The sequence below is a fragment of the Juglans microcarpa x Juglans regia genome, chromosome 6S (genome assembly GCF_004785595.1).
Source record: "Juglans microcarpa x Juglans regia isolate MS1-56 chromosome 6S, Jm3101_v1.0, whole genome shotgun sequence".
NCBI lineage: Eukaryota > Viridiplantae > Streptophyta > Magnoliopsida > Fagales > Juglandaceae > Juglans > Juglans microcarpa x Juglans regia.
The window spans coordinates 10,758,892-10,774,427 of NC_054605.1; the positions used below are offsets into that span (position 1 = coordinate 10,758,892).

At 36.2% G+C, this 15,536-nt stretch overlaps 1 protein-coding gene across 1 annotated transcript; it reads left to right on the forward strand.

Moving 5' to 3' along the window:
* The first annotated feature begins 4,505 nt into the window (after positions 1 to 4,505).
* On the forward strand, positions 4,506 to 9,912 carry LOC121237313 (peroxisomal membrane protein PEX14-like). The gene is made up of 13 exons (XM_041134003.1): positions 4,506 to 4,556; positions 4,671 to 4,747; positions 5,301 to 5,545; positions 5,692 to 5,731; positions 5,832 to 6,016; positions 6,225 to 6,414; positions 6,577 to 6,666; positions 8,056 to 8,129; positions 8,250 to 8,292; positions 8,382 to 8,449; positions 8,655 to 8,699; positions 8,782 to 8,847; positions 9,234 to 9,912. Exons 2-13 carry the CDS (start codon positions 4,690 to 4,692, stop codon positions 9,720 to 9,722), a joined length of 1,593 nt encoding a protein of 530 aa, XP_040989937.1. The 5' UTR covers positions 4,506 to 4,556; positions 4,671 to 4,689; the 3' UTR covers positions 9,723 to 9,912.
* Positions 9,913 to 15,536: the final 5,624 nt, after the last annotated feature.

Here is a 15,536-nt window from a genome sequence, read left to right on the forward strand (position 1 = left end):
CCCTGCTAAACTCTACCACCCTTGTTGTTTGTCAATAAGGTCAGTAACCACAATATCTGAATCTAACACAAACATAGGAGATTGAACTTTACAAGAGTTGTCTCTAGGCAACCACCTATCTTTCTAAATACTAATGTGAGTCTCATTACCAACTTTCCATAGGAGGTCATCCTTTAGCCAGGAGATAGATTGGTAGATACTCATCCATATGTAAGAAGGCCTAGAGCCCAATTCAGCGTACAAGAATTGTGTGCTAGGAAAATATTTAGCCTTAAGTATTCTACTTGGGAGTGAAGCAGGAAATACAAGAAACTTCCATGCTTGCTTAGCCAGAAGAATAAGATTAAAACAATGTAAATCTCTAAATTCAAGACCTCCAACCACAACTTCACAATTCTAGTTTTTCACCAAGTTTTGGTTTGGTTATCCTGATGACCCTACAAAAAATTAGCAAGAAGAGAGTTAAATTTTTTGCATAAAGATATGGGTAACAATAACACACTTATACTATAGGTTGGAATAGATTGAAGGACAGCTTTGATAAGAATTTATTTTTCAGCCTGTGAAAGAAATTTAAATCTTCCAAATGTCAAGTTTCTTTCCAATCCTATCCACATTCCCTTTAAGAGCACCTAATCTGGATCGACCAATAAGGGAGGGAAGACCTAAGTATTTGTCCAAGTTGGTAGTAGCTTTCAAACCTACCATCTCAATAAGTTATTCTTTAGTTGATGGGTTTGTATTTTTGCTTAAAAATAAAGAGGTCTTATATCTATTGAGTTGCTAGCCAAATGCATTCTCATACACACCAAGGATCTGATATAAGGATGCTCATTCTTGTATTGTAGCTCTGCAAAACAAAAGACTATCATCTGTAAAAAAAAAAATAGATAATTCATACTGATATCATCTTTGGCTATCGACACACTAGAAATGAGATCTTAGTGTTCTGCAGCATGTAATTGAGAACTCAATGCTTCAACATAGAGAATGAAGAGATAGTGTGACAATAGAAAACCTTGTCTCAACCCTCTATGTGGTTTAAACTTCTCATGAGTGACCCTATTCACCAAAATAGAAAAAAGAATAGGTGGTGATGCATCTTGGGATTAGATATGTCCATTTGGAATCAAAATCCAATTTAAGCACCACAACTTGAATAAAGCTCTATTCCACCTTATCATAGGCTTTGCTCATATCCAATTTCAAAGCCATACACCATTTTATTGCCATGAAGCTAAGTATGTATGGTATGAAGGGTTTCATAGGCACCCAAAATATTGCTTGTAATCAATTGACTAGGGACAAAGGCAGCCTAGTTTGGTGAGATAAGTGAGGGTAAAATCAGTTTTAATTTGTTAGTAAGCGCATCTTTGTTATGATCTTATATAGAATATTACGAAGACTGAATGGTCGATATTCAGTAACCTACTTTGGATTGCTAGTTTTTGGGATTAGTACCAAATAAGTGAAATTAATCTCCTCAAAATCAACATTTGAATTTAGGAAAGAAAGCACTGCATTGCAAACCTCTTGTCCAACCACATACCATTGATCTTGATAGAAGTATGCACCATAGCCATCTATCCAGGTGCTTTATAAGGTTCCATTTGGAATACAACAGTGACCACTTCTTCCTCAGTGAAAGGTTGAAGCAAAACAACATTCATATTTGAAGAGACTTTTAGGGACAAGGCATGTAAGCATGCATCAAACCATGAAGGGTTAGTTAACAAAGTTTGATAGAACTGTGTAAATGATTTGCATATCCCAGTAGTGTTAGTGTAGGAAACCTTAGAAGCATCAACAACTTGCAAAATCTTATTCCTCTTTCTTCTTTGACTAGCACACGGGTGATAGGATTTGGTGTTTCTATCACCCTGTTGAGTAAAAGTGGACAATGGTCAAATGTTACTGAAGGAAGTATCTAGACTTCCCCATCACCAGATTCATTACACCAAGAGGTAGATGCAACTGCTCGATCAAGTCTCTCTTAAGTGAAAGTACAATATGTCCTGTTATTAGACCAAGTATATCGACCCTTGTGAAAGTCCAAGTCATTATGTTGACAATCATGTAAAGCATAATGAAACATGACAATCTGTTTGTCACTTCGAGCACCATCATACTTCTCACTATGAAATAAAACTTCATTGAAATCACCAATGTAAAGCCACATATGAGGATGTAAATTATTCAGATGCCTCAAGATGTTATAATCTTAAAGTCTTTTATCAGTTTTAGGATGTCCATAGAAATAAGTTAACATCCATAGGAGATTAGAGTCAAGATAGGTAATCCAAGAATGAATATGCTGGTGTAAAAATCTGTGTATCTCTAGTGGAATTTTATCTTTCCATAATAAAGCAAAACCTCCCCAGGACCAACACCATCAACAATAAGAAGATATTGAAAGTCTAACAAGTGCTTCAATCTATCCAATTTAGTTTTATATATCTTAGTTTCCATTAAACATAAGATATTAGGTTTTTTTATCCTTAACCAAAACGTTACGGTCATGAATTATCTGAGGGTTGCTAAGCTATCGACAGTTCTAACTTAAAAGCCTCTTATCTTCTAGTGGGGCTCACTTCCAACCGTTGTCGATATATTCAAATTCAAGTTAATAGATTTCTGTTTTCTAGTCAATCGCATAGTGTTAGGATCAAGAGGGACACAGGCTTTTTAAGGATTCCTCTTACGAGTAGAAATATGTGAGATAGAAGAGGATAAGACCTTAGGAGAAATAACACTTCTAAGTTTGCATTTCCACTTGTGAAGGGACATGGGTGAAGCATCTGCAGAATCATCAGTTATGGCAGGTAAAGGACTATTCTCTTTCCCAACAGTATCCAAGGAGTCAACATGTGGATGTGAATGTATGGGGATGTTGGCCAAAGATGAAGGAGATGAATCATCAAGGATAGAGATATCGTTAATGGTAGAATTCAACACATGATGTAAACCAGAAGTAGTTTGAGCAGTTGAGACATTTTCAGTTGGAATAGTTACCTTATCTGGTGGACAGCCAATCATAGTGATATGAGGAGGAGTGGTTTCATGCCAAGTGGTAGTGTCCTTGACAGGAGCCAATGAGGTTTAAGGAAGGATAGAACTACTGTCAACACTCCATAACTATCATGACAGTTATCTGAAGAGCAAGAGGGCAATAACTAACCATCGGAAGGAATAGGAAAAGGTTGTTCCAATCGACCACCAATGAGTTTATCAATACCAGAACGTGGAGAAGAAGCAGAAGCTCACAATTAGGAACCATATTGCAAATTGGAAGTATAACCAGAAGATGAGGAGGTAGCTTTATGCATACAACCAAAAGCACCATGCATAATAACTCCACGGGAGAAATAGAGCCTTGGTAAACACTCATATTGGAAAGGCAAAAATACATGTTGGCCTTTTAGAAATAATATTATCCCTTGTATCAGTGGTTTCAACATATCAATCTCAACCAAAACCTGCAGAAATTTACTCCATCAATTTCCATGGGCATCCACATCAACATTGGAAAATCTTACCAATCATAGCACCAATCCGGGAACCAATAGTGGAATTCATACATCCAAAAGGAATATTGTGTAATTCTACCCATAAATGAGTGTGATGAAATGAAAGAGCACAAGGAGGGATAAACAGATCTTGATTGAATAACCAGGGTTGGCCCTCCCACACACGATGAAGATCGTGATCAAAAGAGAATTCAAAGATGAACTGTCACACACTTCAATAATTTTAACTTTTAGCACAAACTTCCAAACTTTGTGCATGGTAAGTTTGAAAGCCTCCTGATTAATCCTCCTTTTTGCTACAACCTTTCCTACCAGACAGAACTAGCCATTAGACAAAGTATTTGAACATCATCATCAGCAACAACACCACCCTTCTCAGTTTCAGTGAGACAAAGTTTATGTCACAACTTTATTATATTATCAACCATTAATCCAACAAAGAATACCGCAATATAACAAACACAAAAAGATAAAGAGACAAAGGGAGATGAAAGAATATTCAAGAACAAACTTGCCTACTACAAGAAAAATGCCTTCCACTCAGAGGTGAATGAAAGAAAATTCCTCCTCCGAGAATTGGTGGGGAACTATGAGAGGAAACCAAGTATGTGAATTGTTTGGTCTACACAAATTTTATACAAAAATATTTATATACCGTATGATTCAATGTGATCGATCAAATTGTAAAATTCTTTTATTATAAAATCAATTTAATATATCACATTAAGTCAAGTTAATATATAAAATTTATTTTGTGTAAAATTTATAAATAAACCCAACACATCTCGTTTGATTAAAAGGGATCAAATTTCCTATACCCTAAAATTCTATACTTAGTTGAGTTTGGTAGAGCATATATGTGGTCCGGTGGATAAAGTAAAAGAAATGGCCAGCCCCGGCAGTGCAATCTGTGCACCTATTTGTCGTCTTCGCGAGCTGCCAGTGATTCAATAATTATTTTTCACGTCGAGATGAGAAAAGCCCACCCTGAGCCTCAGCTACTCTTTTTTCTTGACTGAATCTCCTTCGGTCAGCAACTCTATCATCAGTTTTTGCTCTTTGCTGTTTATTTTTGTTCGGTTCGAAACTTTAGCACTAATTCCTCTCATTTGGGTGGTGGTTTCTTTTTGTTGATTCAGTCAGAGAAGGGCGTTAATCGGCTATGGCGACTCAATCAGGCGCTCCACCAAATTCAATGGTCGGGAATCCGCAGAACCCGGGTATTCTTTTGCCATTCGTTTCTCTAGTTTTGCATATTTTGCTGTTGATTTGGTTTGGTTTGTTCTCTTTTTCTTTTTCTTGTTGTTTGATTTATTTTTGGTTGTTGACGCTGTAGTATTTCGGAATAGTTATTGGAGGCTCTCTCTTGTTTTATTTCTGAATTTTAGTTTTGCAACCTCTACAGAAAGGGAAGCTTCAGAAATTGTTGTTACCAGGAAAATGAAATGCCGCATATGGGAATTTTTTGTTGTGTTTATGTTTATGAGTTTGTCGGCGTTTGTATCACGAGTTGACTGCAATCCTAGCTTGTCAATCCCTACTCTGTTCCCAGGCTGAAAGGAATCCTTTCAAAACGTCTTTATGGAAGTCCTTATCGTGCTAAAAGCATCATATATTGATGTTCTCCATAAATTTTATGAACAAGAAAATATACTTCTTCAGTGCTTGTAATTACTTATACTTTCACTGTTCAGGCACATACTTAAAATTTCATAAATTTAGAAAATCTATGCGTTCAACCTTAAATAAGAACCGGTTTTTTTGTAAATTCAGCTGCAGAACTTGCACAACAAACGAATCTGGATCAGCAAGAGTCCAGAGTAGAGGCTCCCAAACAAATCTCTACACCGTCAGTGTTTGTGAACTCCGAGCCAATGCGAGAGGAACAAGTGCAAAATGCGGTCAAATTTCTCTCACACCCAAAAGTTAGGGGCTCTCCAGTCATCTATAGAAGATCTTTTCTTGAGAAGAAGGGCCTTACAAAGGAGGAGATTGATGAAGCCTTTAGGCGTGTGCCTGTAAGTTTAGTATCGAATCTTTTTATTTTGTGTTTGTTTTTGACATATATACTGCTTTTGAATTGTATTCTAGAGCATTCATTTATATGGTACTTACCCTTTGTCTGTTCCTTATTTTGTGCCTGACTTTGTTTTTAAAATTGCAGGACCCACCCCAAAGTGCGCATGCAGGCAGTGATAGACAAGGTAATAATTATTAGTGTTGAAGTGGGATTTTTATGTGATTAGGGTTTGGCTAGTCCTTTTATAGCTGATGTTATTGTGGAATTCATCATAATTCTAACAGATGAGAAGGTAAAATCATCATCAAACAATCAGCCACAAGCCCCAATACAAACTCTGCAGCCTGCAGTAGCTGCTTCCACCGGTACCTTGGGTACTTTAATGCAGTACCGATTTAAATGGTCTCATGCTGTTTTTGCTGTCGGATTACTGGCTGTTTCAGGTGCTGGAACAGCTGTACTAGTCAAGGTATCAACATTTAACTCCTCTATTATCATTCCATCCAAAAGTCAGGCATGTTAATAGCTGCCCTTTATTCTCTTATGCTGTCTTTGATATTGATTTCATTTGGTTCTTACAGCAAATACTTGTGACTAACTAGTTATGTGTAACAGAATTTTACTACTTCATACCTCTCGCTTGCTCACGTTAAATGATTACATATTCCCTATTCTAGAATGCTATTATTCCCAGGTTGAAGTCTTGGATTCGCAAGGTTGTATTGGATGAAGAAAATGACCTAGCGCAAAAGCCTGATCCAAAACCAAGTTTGGAAGAAGAAGCAGCTGCTGCTGCAAAAGCAGCTGCAGCTGCAGCTGCTGATGTCGCAAAAGCAAGCCAAGAAATGGCGCAATCAAGAAATGAAGGTGGGTTGATAGTGGGTGTTTCTCCTGCTTTTTTCTGTAGAGATCCATTTCTTAGTTTCATTGTTCTGCTCTCTATCTCTCTCCCACCATCTTTTTGCTTTGAAATGTTCATTTCTCAGTAATATCTCTTTTGATTGCTTCACCTTGTCCTACATTGGCCAGAAAGGAGATATTTTGAAGGATTTACGAACCTGTTAGATGTGCAACTACAGGAAATGAAGTCAATGACTGATGCCATAAGGAAATTGGAAGGTACCAAGAAGTTTCTTTCTGATTAAGCAAGCAGATATATGCAACTTGTCTGCCTAGAAAACATTTTGCATCAATTTTATCATTCTGTTAAGAGTCAGTTCTTGACTTGCTTCCCTTAGCTATTCACATTAGACTTCCTATATCTTAAGGATGAGTTTGCACATCTCATTGGTACTTGGTAATAAATGGATTTAATTTTTACGACCCTGTGTGTGCAGAAAGGCCTCTAAGTTTCTGTGTATATGTGTCTCTACATTTGGTTTTTGATAATGTATACGTGTCTCTACATTAAACACCCAGAACTTTATTAGTGGATACAGATAAAGTTGTGGCCCATTTTATTGGTGATTTTACTGAGTAACGTGCCGAAAAGAAAAACAACGATGAAGGATCCTGTAGGGGATATAATCTAGTTAGGATAGTCTAAGTAATCTAAAACTATGTTTTTTACAAACAACTTTAGGAGATCTCTAAATGCTTTAGACATTCCCCTCTTCTAAAAATAAAATATCCCTTTAATGCGTAACTCAGAGAGAGAGAGAGAGAGAGCACTTACCCGATCTTGTGATTGTCTAGATATATATGTTTGATTGGCGACCATCTTGTTTAACGCCACAATGTCAGACCCAAATCACATGGCCTATACTCCAAAAGGACTAGTCAATGATACAATTGGAGTCCCATTAGAACCCTTATAAAGAACAAGAACTTTTCCTTCTCAAGCAATCTGAGATCTCATTCACCACCTACCTTTATCCTTATCATATGGGGTATCACAATTTCCCCCCTTATATTCCCGACGTTCTCGTCGAACCTGTCCCTTATAGGTGGCATGGCTTAAGTCCCACATTTCTGGTTGTGATAGACTTTGATACCATTTGTAATGTCCTAATAGAAAGCCCAAACTAAATGGCCTATACTCTAATTTGACTAGTCAATGATGATATAATTGGAGCTCCATTGGAACCTTATAAAGAGCAAGAACTTCTCCTTCCCAAGTGATGTGGGATTCTATACACCACCTACCCTTGTCCTTATCATATGAGGTATCACATCTTGTTACAATGTCGCATGTATTATGAATCCATGTGGCACTATCTAGTTAGTTCCTGAGCAATCTGTCTAGTCATTGTCCAGGTGCTTATACTGTTGTCTTGGCTGTCTATGCTGTTGCATAAATTTCCTTTAGTATTCTGATCTGCTGCTGAAGAGTGTCATAGTTTCGTTGTTGGTGGTAACATTGTTTCCTGGAATGCCTAACATCCTAATAACCAGTTTTCTTTGTCAGAAATTCAAGGACATATCTTCATATCATGTGTCACCAATTATTGTCATATGGTAATCTGCTAACCTTCTTTGTGCATATCCTTTCTTTCTGCCTAACATCAGGACAAACAAATGCCCAAGGGAGAGCCTCTTTTGTTGATCAAGAAGATAATCGAATCTCTAAATCCAGTTCAAAGGTGAGCTGAACAAAGGCATAAGTTGAGAATGTTTAGTGCTCTAAAAGAAGATTTGGAACATACAGTTCTCTCACCCATGTTTGACATCTATCTATTTACTAAATTCAAAATGTGCTGCAGCAACCATATCTAAACGGCAAGATGGACTACGACTTGCGATCAGGTTGTTATCTAGGGATCAAGAACCAGTACTTTATTGTCTAACCTTTTCAATGGTTTAAATTCCAATTATAATTAGGATTTTTGGTACAGTGAGATCTTCCTCACCTTCCACAACTGTAGAACCATCAATTGCGCCTCACCCTAAGTCATATATGGATGTAAGTAATTTACCCAATCTTTCCACTAGTAATTCTAAATTTAGTTCCTTGATAGTGTTGCATATAATGGCACTCACCTTTTAATCAAGTGTTGGATCTTTATTGTTCCAACTCACAACCATTTACTGATATGCATTGTTAATGTATTGCTTACGATCTTAAATGAATTAATTATGTTTATTTGATTTCCATAACGGTGATGCAGATTGTGGCCATGATCCAAAGTGGGGAGACACCTCCAAATATCAAAGTAAACTCTGTAAATTTTATGTTGCCTTCGTCTTGTTTGTGAGGTCAATGCTAATACTTTGTCATTCTAAATTCATATGCAGGACATAAATGACTTACTCTCAAATCAATATCAGCAACCATCAAATCCTCATTTAGCACAAACTAAGGTTTGCTTTTGAGCATTTTTCCTTCTCAACTAGCTCCTTTTTTCTGTTCTTTTCGATAATAGTTTGTGGGCACTACTTGGGCTAGGGGCCAGTTATTAACATTACCAATTTCAATTCCAGCATTATGAGTTGATGTGCTCTTGGCATTTAACATGTTTGTTGGGCTCTTGAAAATAAAAATTTGATCTAATAGAAAATGGCTGTTGTCTTTCTTTTGGATAATCAGAAATGGACTAGACTTTCTGCAAGGTTTATGTAGTACAGAGTCCTTTTTCAAATTTTTACTTTAATCCCTGTTGAAAAAATGTGGAAAAGGAATACAAATCTGAAAGTTATCGCATTCAAACCACATAAAGCTGATTATTGCTCTATGTCCTCCTGATTAGCCATGGGAAGTTGGTCAGGCCCAGAACATCTCAGGCCAAGCATTTCAGTCTCAAGTGAATGGCGAAGGCTTGAATGCCAAGGTACAATACAGTGGAATAAACTCTCAGTTAAATGGTGAGAATTCAGTACCTTGGTGGCAGCAGAAAAATGTCAAGATCACAAACATTGAAAATGACAACAAACTCAAGTCGGGGTCATATGGTTTGCGAACCAGCGAGCAACCAGTTCAGCGTTCATGGGTCCCTCCTCAGCCACCCCCAGTGGCAATGCTAGAAGCAGCTGAAGCCATCCGACAGCCAAAACCATCAGTTCAGAGAGCACAGTTGGTCGATGATCCTTCAGTAGCACATCCTTCAGATCAAACTGATGAGCTGCAGAGGATCACAAAAATATCTGAATCTGGAGGTCCTGTGGAGATTAATGGTGGGAGCTCAGCGCTTAACTCAAGTGAGATACAAGAGGATGGCAACGGGTTTGAACAGAGCTAAAGCAGGATAGAATATGTTTAATCCACTTAAGCTAAGGTACCCATATAGATTACCTTTAAGTTTATTGTAGTGGCCCTTTGCAACGAATAGTCAATCCAACTGCTATTCTATATTTGAAGAGAATTCAGATACAACTTATGACGACTTATTTTAATAAGAAAATAAAGAGGCAATGGTATCCCTTTGTGCATGACTTGCCTTATTCTCACTGATGGTATGCAAGCATTTCTAGCCCCCTCCCCCTTTTTCTTTTATGAGGTTGTTATGCTTATGGTGGTCGATTTGTAAAATGTTCATTGTTAATTGCGAGTTGCAGGTCTGTTTCTGTATCTACCACTATTCTCTCTATCTGCTTCAGTGGTACTTAACTAGTTAAGTGTGGCTATTGCAGCTATTCACCCTTGTCAAGCTTGCCTCGAGTACTATCGTTTGGATACTAAGAATATCTCAGATGATTTATGAATAGTAGTGAAATAGTTTGTAAATATTAATCAATTATTTATGAATAATAGTGAATAATAGTAAAATAGTATGAGAATATTTGAGAATACAGTAATGCTACATACAGTCGTGGAATGCGCAAACGCTGCGCAGTCGCTTTGAAAAAGAGTGGGGTTTACTGTTAAAAAATTAATTTTTTTTCATGTGGGTCTCATATTTATTCACTTTTTTCAAAGCGACTGCACGGCGCTTGCACACTCACGACTGCAAGTATCATTTCTCTTGAGAATAATTGTGTTCTCAAATAGATCATGAGATTTTGGGCCATTATATCTGAGGAAGAGTTGCAAATAATTAATATAAAGGCTCTTTTGGAAGAAGCTGATCTGTACGTCAATAAATGATTTTGTGCGTTTCCAGGTTATTTCCACTGCTTGATCCGATAATTGTAGATCCATCTGCTGCTCCATATTAAAGGAGAGCTGGGCAGATGCTGCTCCATATTAAAGGAGAGCTGGGCAGATCGAATAATGCACACCAAAATAAATAAGAAAAATTATATTCATTATCTTCACACTGCATATTACATATAGTTTTTTTATTTTTTATTTTTTTCTTTTATCCTCATACTACATATTACATATACTTAATTAGTTTTAAAAGAATAAAATTAAAAAAATATTAAATATGGTGTATCGTAGGTAAATATGATGATCAACAAAACTCAATAAATAATGGGTGACGATACAATCAACCACTCCCCCCAAAACAAGACATGGGTGTCATATTTAATACGGTTTGTTGTCTGAGGGTTCACAACCTCTTTTCCATTAAAGGAAATGCTAAGCGTCCCGCTCCCACCTCTTGTTTGGAGTTATCGTTTATATTAGTATATGTTTTTTTATGTGATTTTTATTTAGTTCTTTTTTTATATAAACTTCGTTAATAAGTTTAAATATTTAAAAAAAATAATAAAAAAAATTCATAATATTATTAAAAAAATATTTTCTTAATTATAAAGTGATTTTTTTATTTTACTTCAAGATTAAGAAAGTGATTTTTAATGATTTTTTTTTTTTTACTTTCTAATTAAAGAAATGTTTTTTAATAATTTTTTAAATATATTTTATTTTTTAAAATATGTAAAACTGTTAAAAAATCTATATAATAAATAATTTAAAAAAAAAAACACTGGAAAAAACAATGCTAGACCCCTAGCGAGAGCCTCCGCTGGGGGCTGTAGCATTGCCCTGCCACTAAATTGTGATGCTTTTAAGATTTTTTTTCTCCGGCGTCCAGTAGCCTACTTTACCGCCCCTCACTTTTTAGTTTTTTTATTTTATTTTATTTTTTTAATATATTTAAATATTTAAAAAAAAATTGACAAACGATCAAATAAAGTGATAAGGCAACATAAAATTGACAAACGATCCAAAAACCATTAATACAAATTGGAATCACCGAAATAAGAAGAGTGCAAGCAAAATATGTTAGAAATCAAAAACTATCTGAGATGTATGTAACAACCACTAACAAGGCAGCTTTGATAGTGAACTAATAAGTAGGGGAAAAAAACACTATAAACTGGGGCTAATAACTCAACATACATCTTTGAACTAAATAGCGTTTTGATGGTGAAAAAATGTCAATGTATGGTGAAATTGCTATTTAGTCTCAAGCGCAATTTTTTCTCAAGCCACTTTTACATCTGACATGAATAGCGTTTTGATAGTGAACTAATATGCCAATTTCACCACTCTTTCACGTTTGTCATTCTACAAACAGAATTTGGTTTCGTTGGATAACACAGACGGACAGTACCAATAAATGAATAAAAATATTTAGCAAACAACATGATCTTAATAATTTCTATCACGTAGGACACTAAATCCCGACTTTTATTACCGGATCATTGGCGACGAGGTGAGAAATACGATCGGGGAACTCCAAGGTGTGGCAAGAACCGGCCAGACGACCTTCATCTCCTCCACTTCAAAATGAGCCTTGCTCTTCTCGGTCGCCAGAGATGATCAACACCCACCATTTTGAAACAACCCAAAATTCACACAGAAACAAACACAAAAGTAAACCTAAAACCTAATCTTTAAGAGCAATTTCAACTATGAAGTTTTAAGTTGATCTGTATATATAAGGACCTGCTGCTACGATGGTTTTGTCACTATAATAACTTTTAGGAAATTGCACAACTGACTGCACAATCGTGGGACGACAGGAACTAGTAAGGAAAGTGACTCAAGAAGTTTTTGACCCAGGAACGGAGAGATAATCGATCGAGGAAGATTGAGATCCTTGCAAGAATTACTGTAGCTCAAGGATTAAGCTTTGGATCATTGGCTATTTCAATATAAAGGTTTTTTCTCACATCTATCTAAAGTTTGGATTTGTTTGGTTAGGCCATTGTCAATCTCTAAGCTGGTCCGTTTCAATTTTGAATTTCATATTGTCCAACTTTTTGGTTCCAACTTGAATTTTGTGAATTTCATCCGGACCTTAACCGAAATTATTTATTTTGTTTTTATATATACTATATATATTATACATATTATAAAGATACTAATATAACATAAATTTGTAATATATGCTTTTTAACACATTAATAATCTATAATCTTGGATTATCATAGTAAGAGTAATTAGGAATTTAATTTATATAATGTACAACGTTTTGGAGAAAAATAATAATAATCAAAATCAAAACCAAACCAAACCAAACCGGAAACTTACAGTTCGGTTTCAATAATCATGATATTGATTAAATAAATAAATAAAAGGTTATGGGAAAAAGAAGAGGCAAAGGGAACAAAATAATAGTACGTGAACTAAAACCAGGCTGTATTATTCTTCAAAACAAAAGAAATAGGAAACTCTTAATAGATAAGAGAAATCCTGCAGACCGGTCGGGCTTATATTTCCTAAATAACAGCCCATCAATAATGTACTGACACGTAGGTTGTCTACCACAACATTCTTGTGATGCACTGCACGGAACCTGATCAACCTGTATCAGCCTTCTTCCACACACCAACTCGTTGGTAGGGCCCTACCAACTAAAGCTGATGAGCACCCAAAGATTTACCGCATGAAGCTCTAGGCCATGAATGAGGTTCGCACCAAGTGGAAGTTCTGATACTTTTTGAGAAAGTTGAAGAATGTCAAGAAGAGCAAAGGGCAAATGCTTGCTATCAATGAGATTTTTGAAAAGAACCTTACCAAGATTAAGAACTGTGGTATCTGGTTTTTTGGTTGTGAACTACTTCAATGATCTGTTTTTTATTGTTCATGTTCTTGTATTACAAGTTTACAACCCGTTCAATTTTTCTTTTTCTTTTTTTTTTTTTTAAAAAAAAAGACTATATCCATAGCCATCCCCTTCATCTTCCCATTTTCCTGAACAGTTCTTCTCCTTCATCTTCTATTTTTTCCTTAAACTTCCCCTTTTCCCTTCGTCTTCCCCACCACTATTTCTTCTTCAACTTTCTTTTGGTACTAAATTTTACTTCAAATCATTCATCAAGTACCTCACTCAGAGTCCTAACTTACACTAACATTCTTCCAATCACTTCATCTTTGAATCAGTACAAAGTAATGCTTGATCCAAACAACATAGAACCCAAATATTAAAATAATATAATAAACTACAAATACCCAGTAGAGACGGCAACAACAAGAAAAAAACGGTTCAATATCATTTATTTTTATAGAGATTTCGTCCTTTCCAATGTTTTATAGATTTTGATTTCACATGTTCTCGCTTTGTGGGCTATCTTTTCTTTATTTGAGATCTACGAGGCGTGAGCAAGGGACAAGGGCAAATTTTGAGAACCAAAAAGAAGAAAAAGTAGGATCCCACATTTTCTCACCATCCAAACAACAATATATTTTCTTAACATCCAAACAAAAATAAATTTCCTTATCATCCAAACAGAAAAGACATTTTCTCAGCATCCAAACGACGCATTTAAAGGTAACAAAATCATCCAAAAACATAGATAAACATCAGGGCTGAGAAAGATGTGTGGGTCAGATGGTATTCGTGCAGCGGGTTTCCTTTCTTCAGCTTTCCTATTGTTGCCCTTGTCTATCCCATGTAAACTAGTGTAGATTAAATTTGGTGTAATTTTTGAGGTGGCAGTATGTGAGTGGAGGGTTGTTATTTGGGGAAAAGCAGACCGACCGCTTAGAAGCGGTTCTCAATAGATAAATCCTATCCTCAAAGAAGAACATACAGAAAATCTCAATGGGGGTCTTCGTCAAGGACAGGCGTTTACTGGCTGGTCGATGCATCTCCATCGTAATGTGTCCCACCTGTAGAAGAAAGATGTGAGTCTCTCCCATTTTGACACTTTCTGTATTAAATCTCTCCTATAAAATGAGGAAACTAGGCTCTATATCTAGCTAGTTTCTTTTGTATCTATATTTTTATAGAAAGATGATAACGCCTGTTATCTTTTAAAGTTTATGTCTGAACTTTAGGGTTTAGAGCGGGAGAAAAATGGACATATAAAATATCTATCTGCTAGTCTAAGTCCTATACAAGATGCAAATTCACTATTTTATATGTTAATGGTGATGAATGATGAGATTGATTTAGAATGTAGAATGTTGAAGCATAAAATCGCATACCAGGCCTCAACAGAGGAAATAGCTATTCCCGACTCACAGAGGTGACTATGGCCTCGATGCTGTGGTCTAAAGCCCACAATGGCAATTCGGAGTGTCGGTATGATGCCCATAAGTACATCCATGACAGTAAATAAAAAAAATAGAGGAAATGTACATAAAAAAAGGAGACAACAGATTTACGTGGTTTGGCATAGAGCCTACGTCTACGAGTCGTTTAGAGGGAAAATCCATTATGATGAGAGTATTTTACAGTCTCTCGTTTCTCTCTGTATAATGAAGGTCAAAGACCTCTTTAGCCTGGAGAAGATAATATCTCTCGAGCTTCTCATAGTAAGGTTAAAGATAATATTCCCCCTCTTTGATCAGATCGGATCCCCTTTTATTAAGGTCTTTGGAAGTGGTGAGGAATGACAGATTTAAGTCACCTCACCCTTTGCATGTCTGACCTCTCTTCCTTTCTCAACTTTTGCTTTGTCTTTTCCTTCTTACTTGTTGATGGAGGTTTGTGATGGACTAGGTCTGGTGCATCTTGGGCCTAGTATATTTACACCTAATAATTGCCCGCGATTCTTAAGATCAATTTGCTTAATAAGAAGGTCTTGAGAAGTTTCAAGTCTTGCCCGAGATTTACCCCTGGTTTTCTTATTTATGCAAAGCAATGATGATCTCCGAGAGAGGAGCTCGAGAAGACTTACGAAATTCATAGTAAGGGCCTTGAGGATGGGCCTCT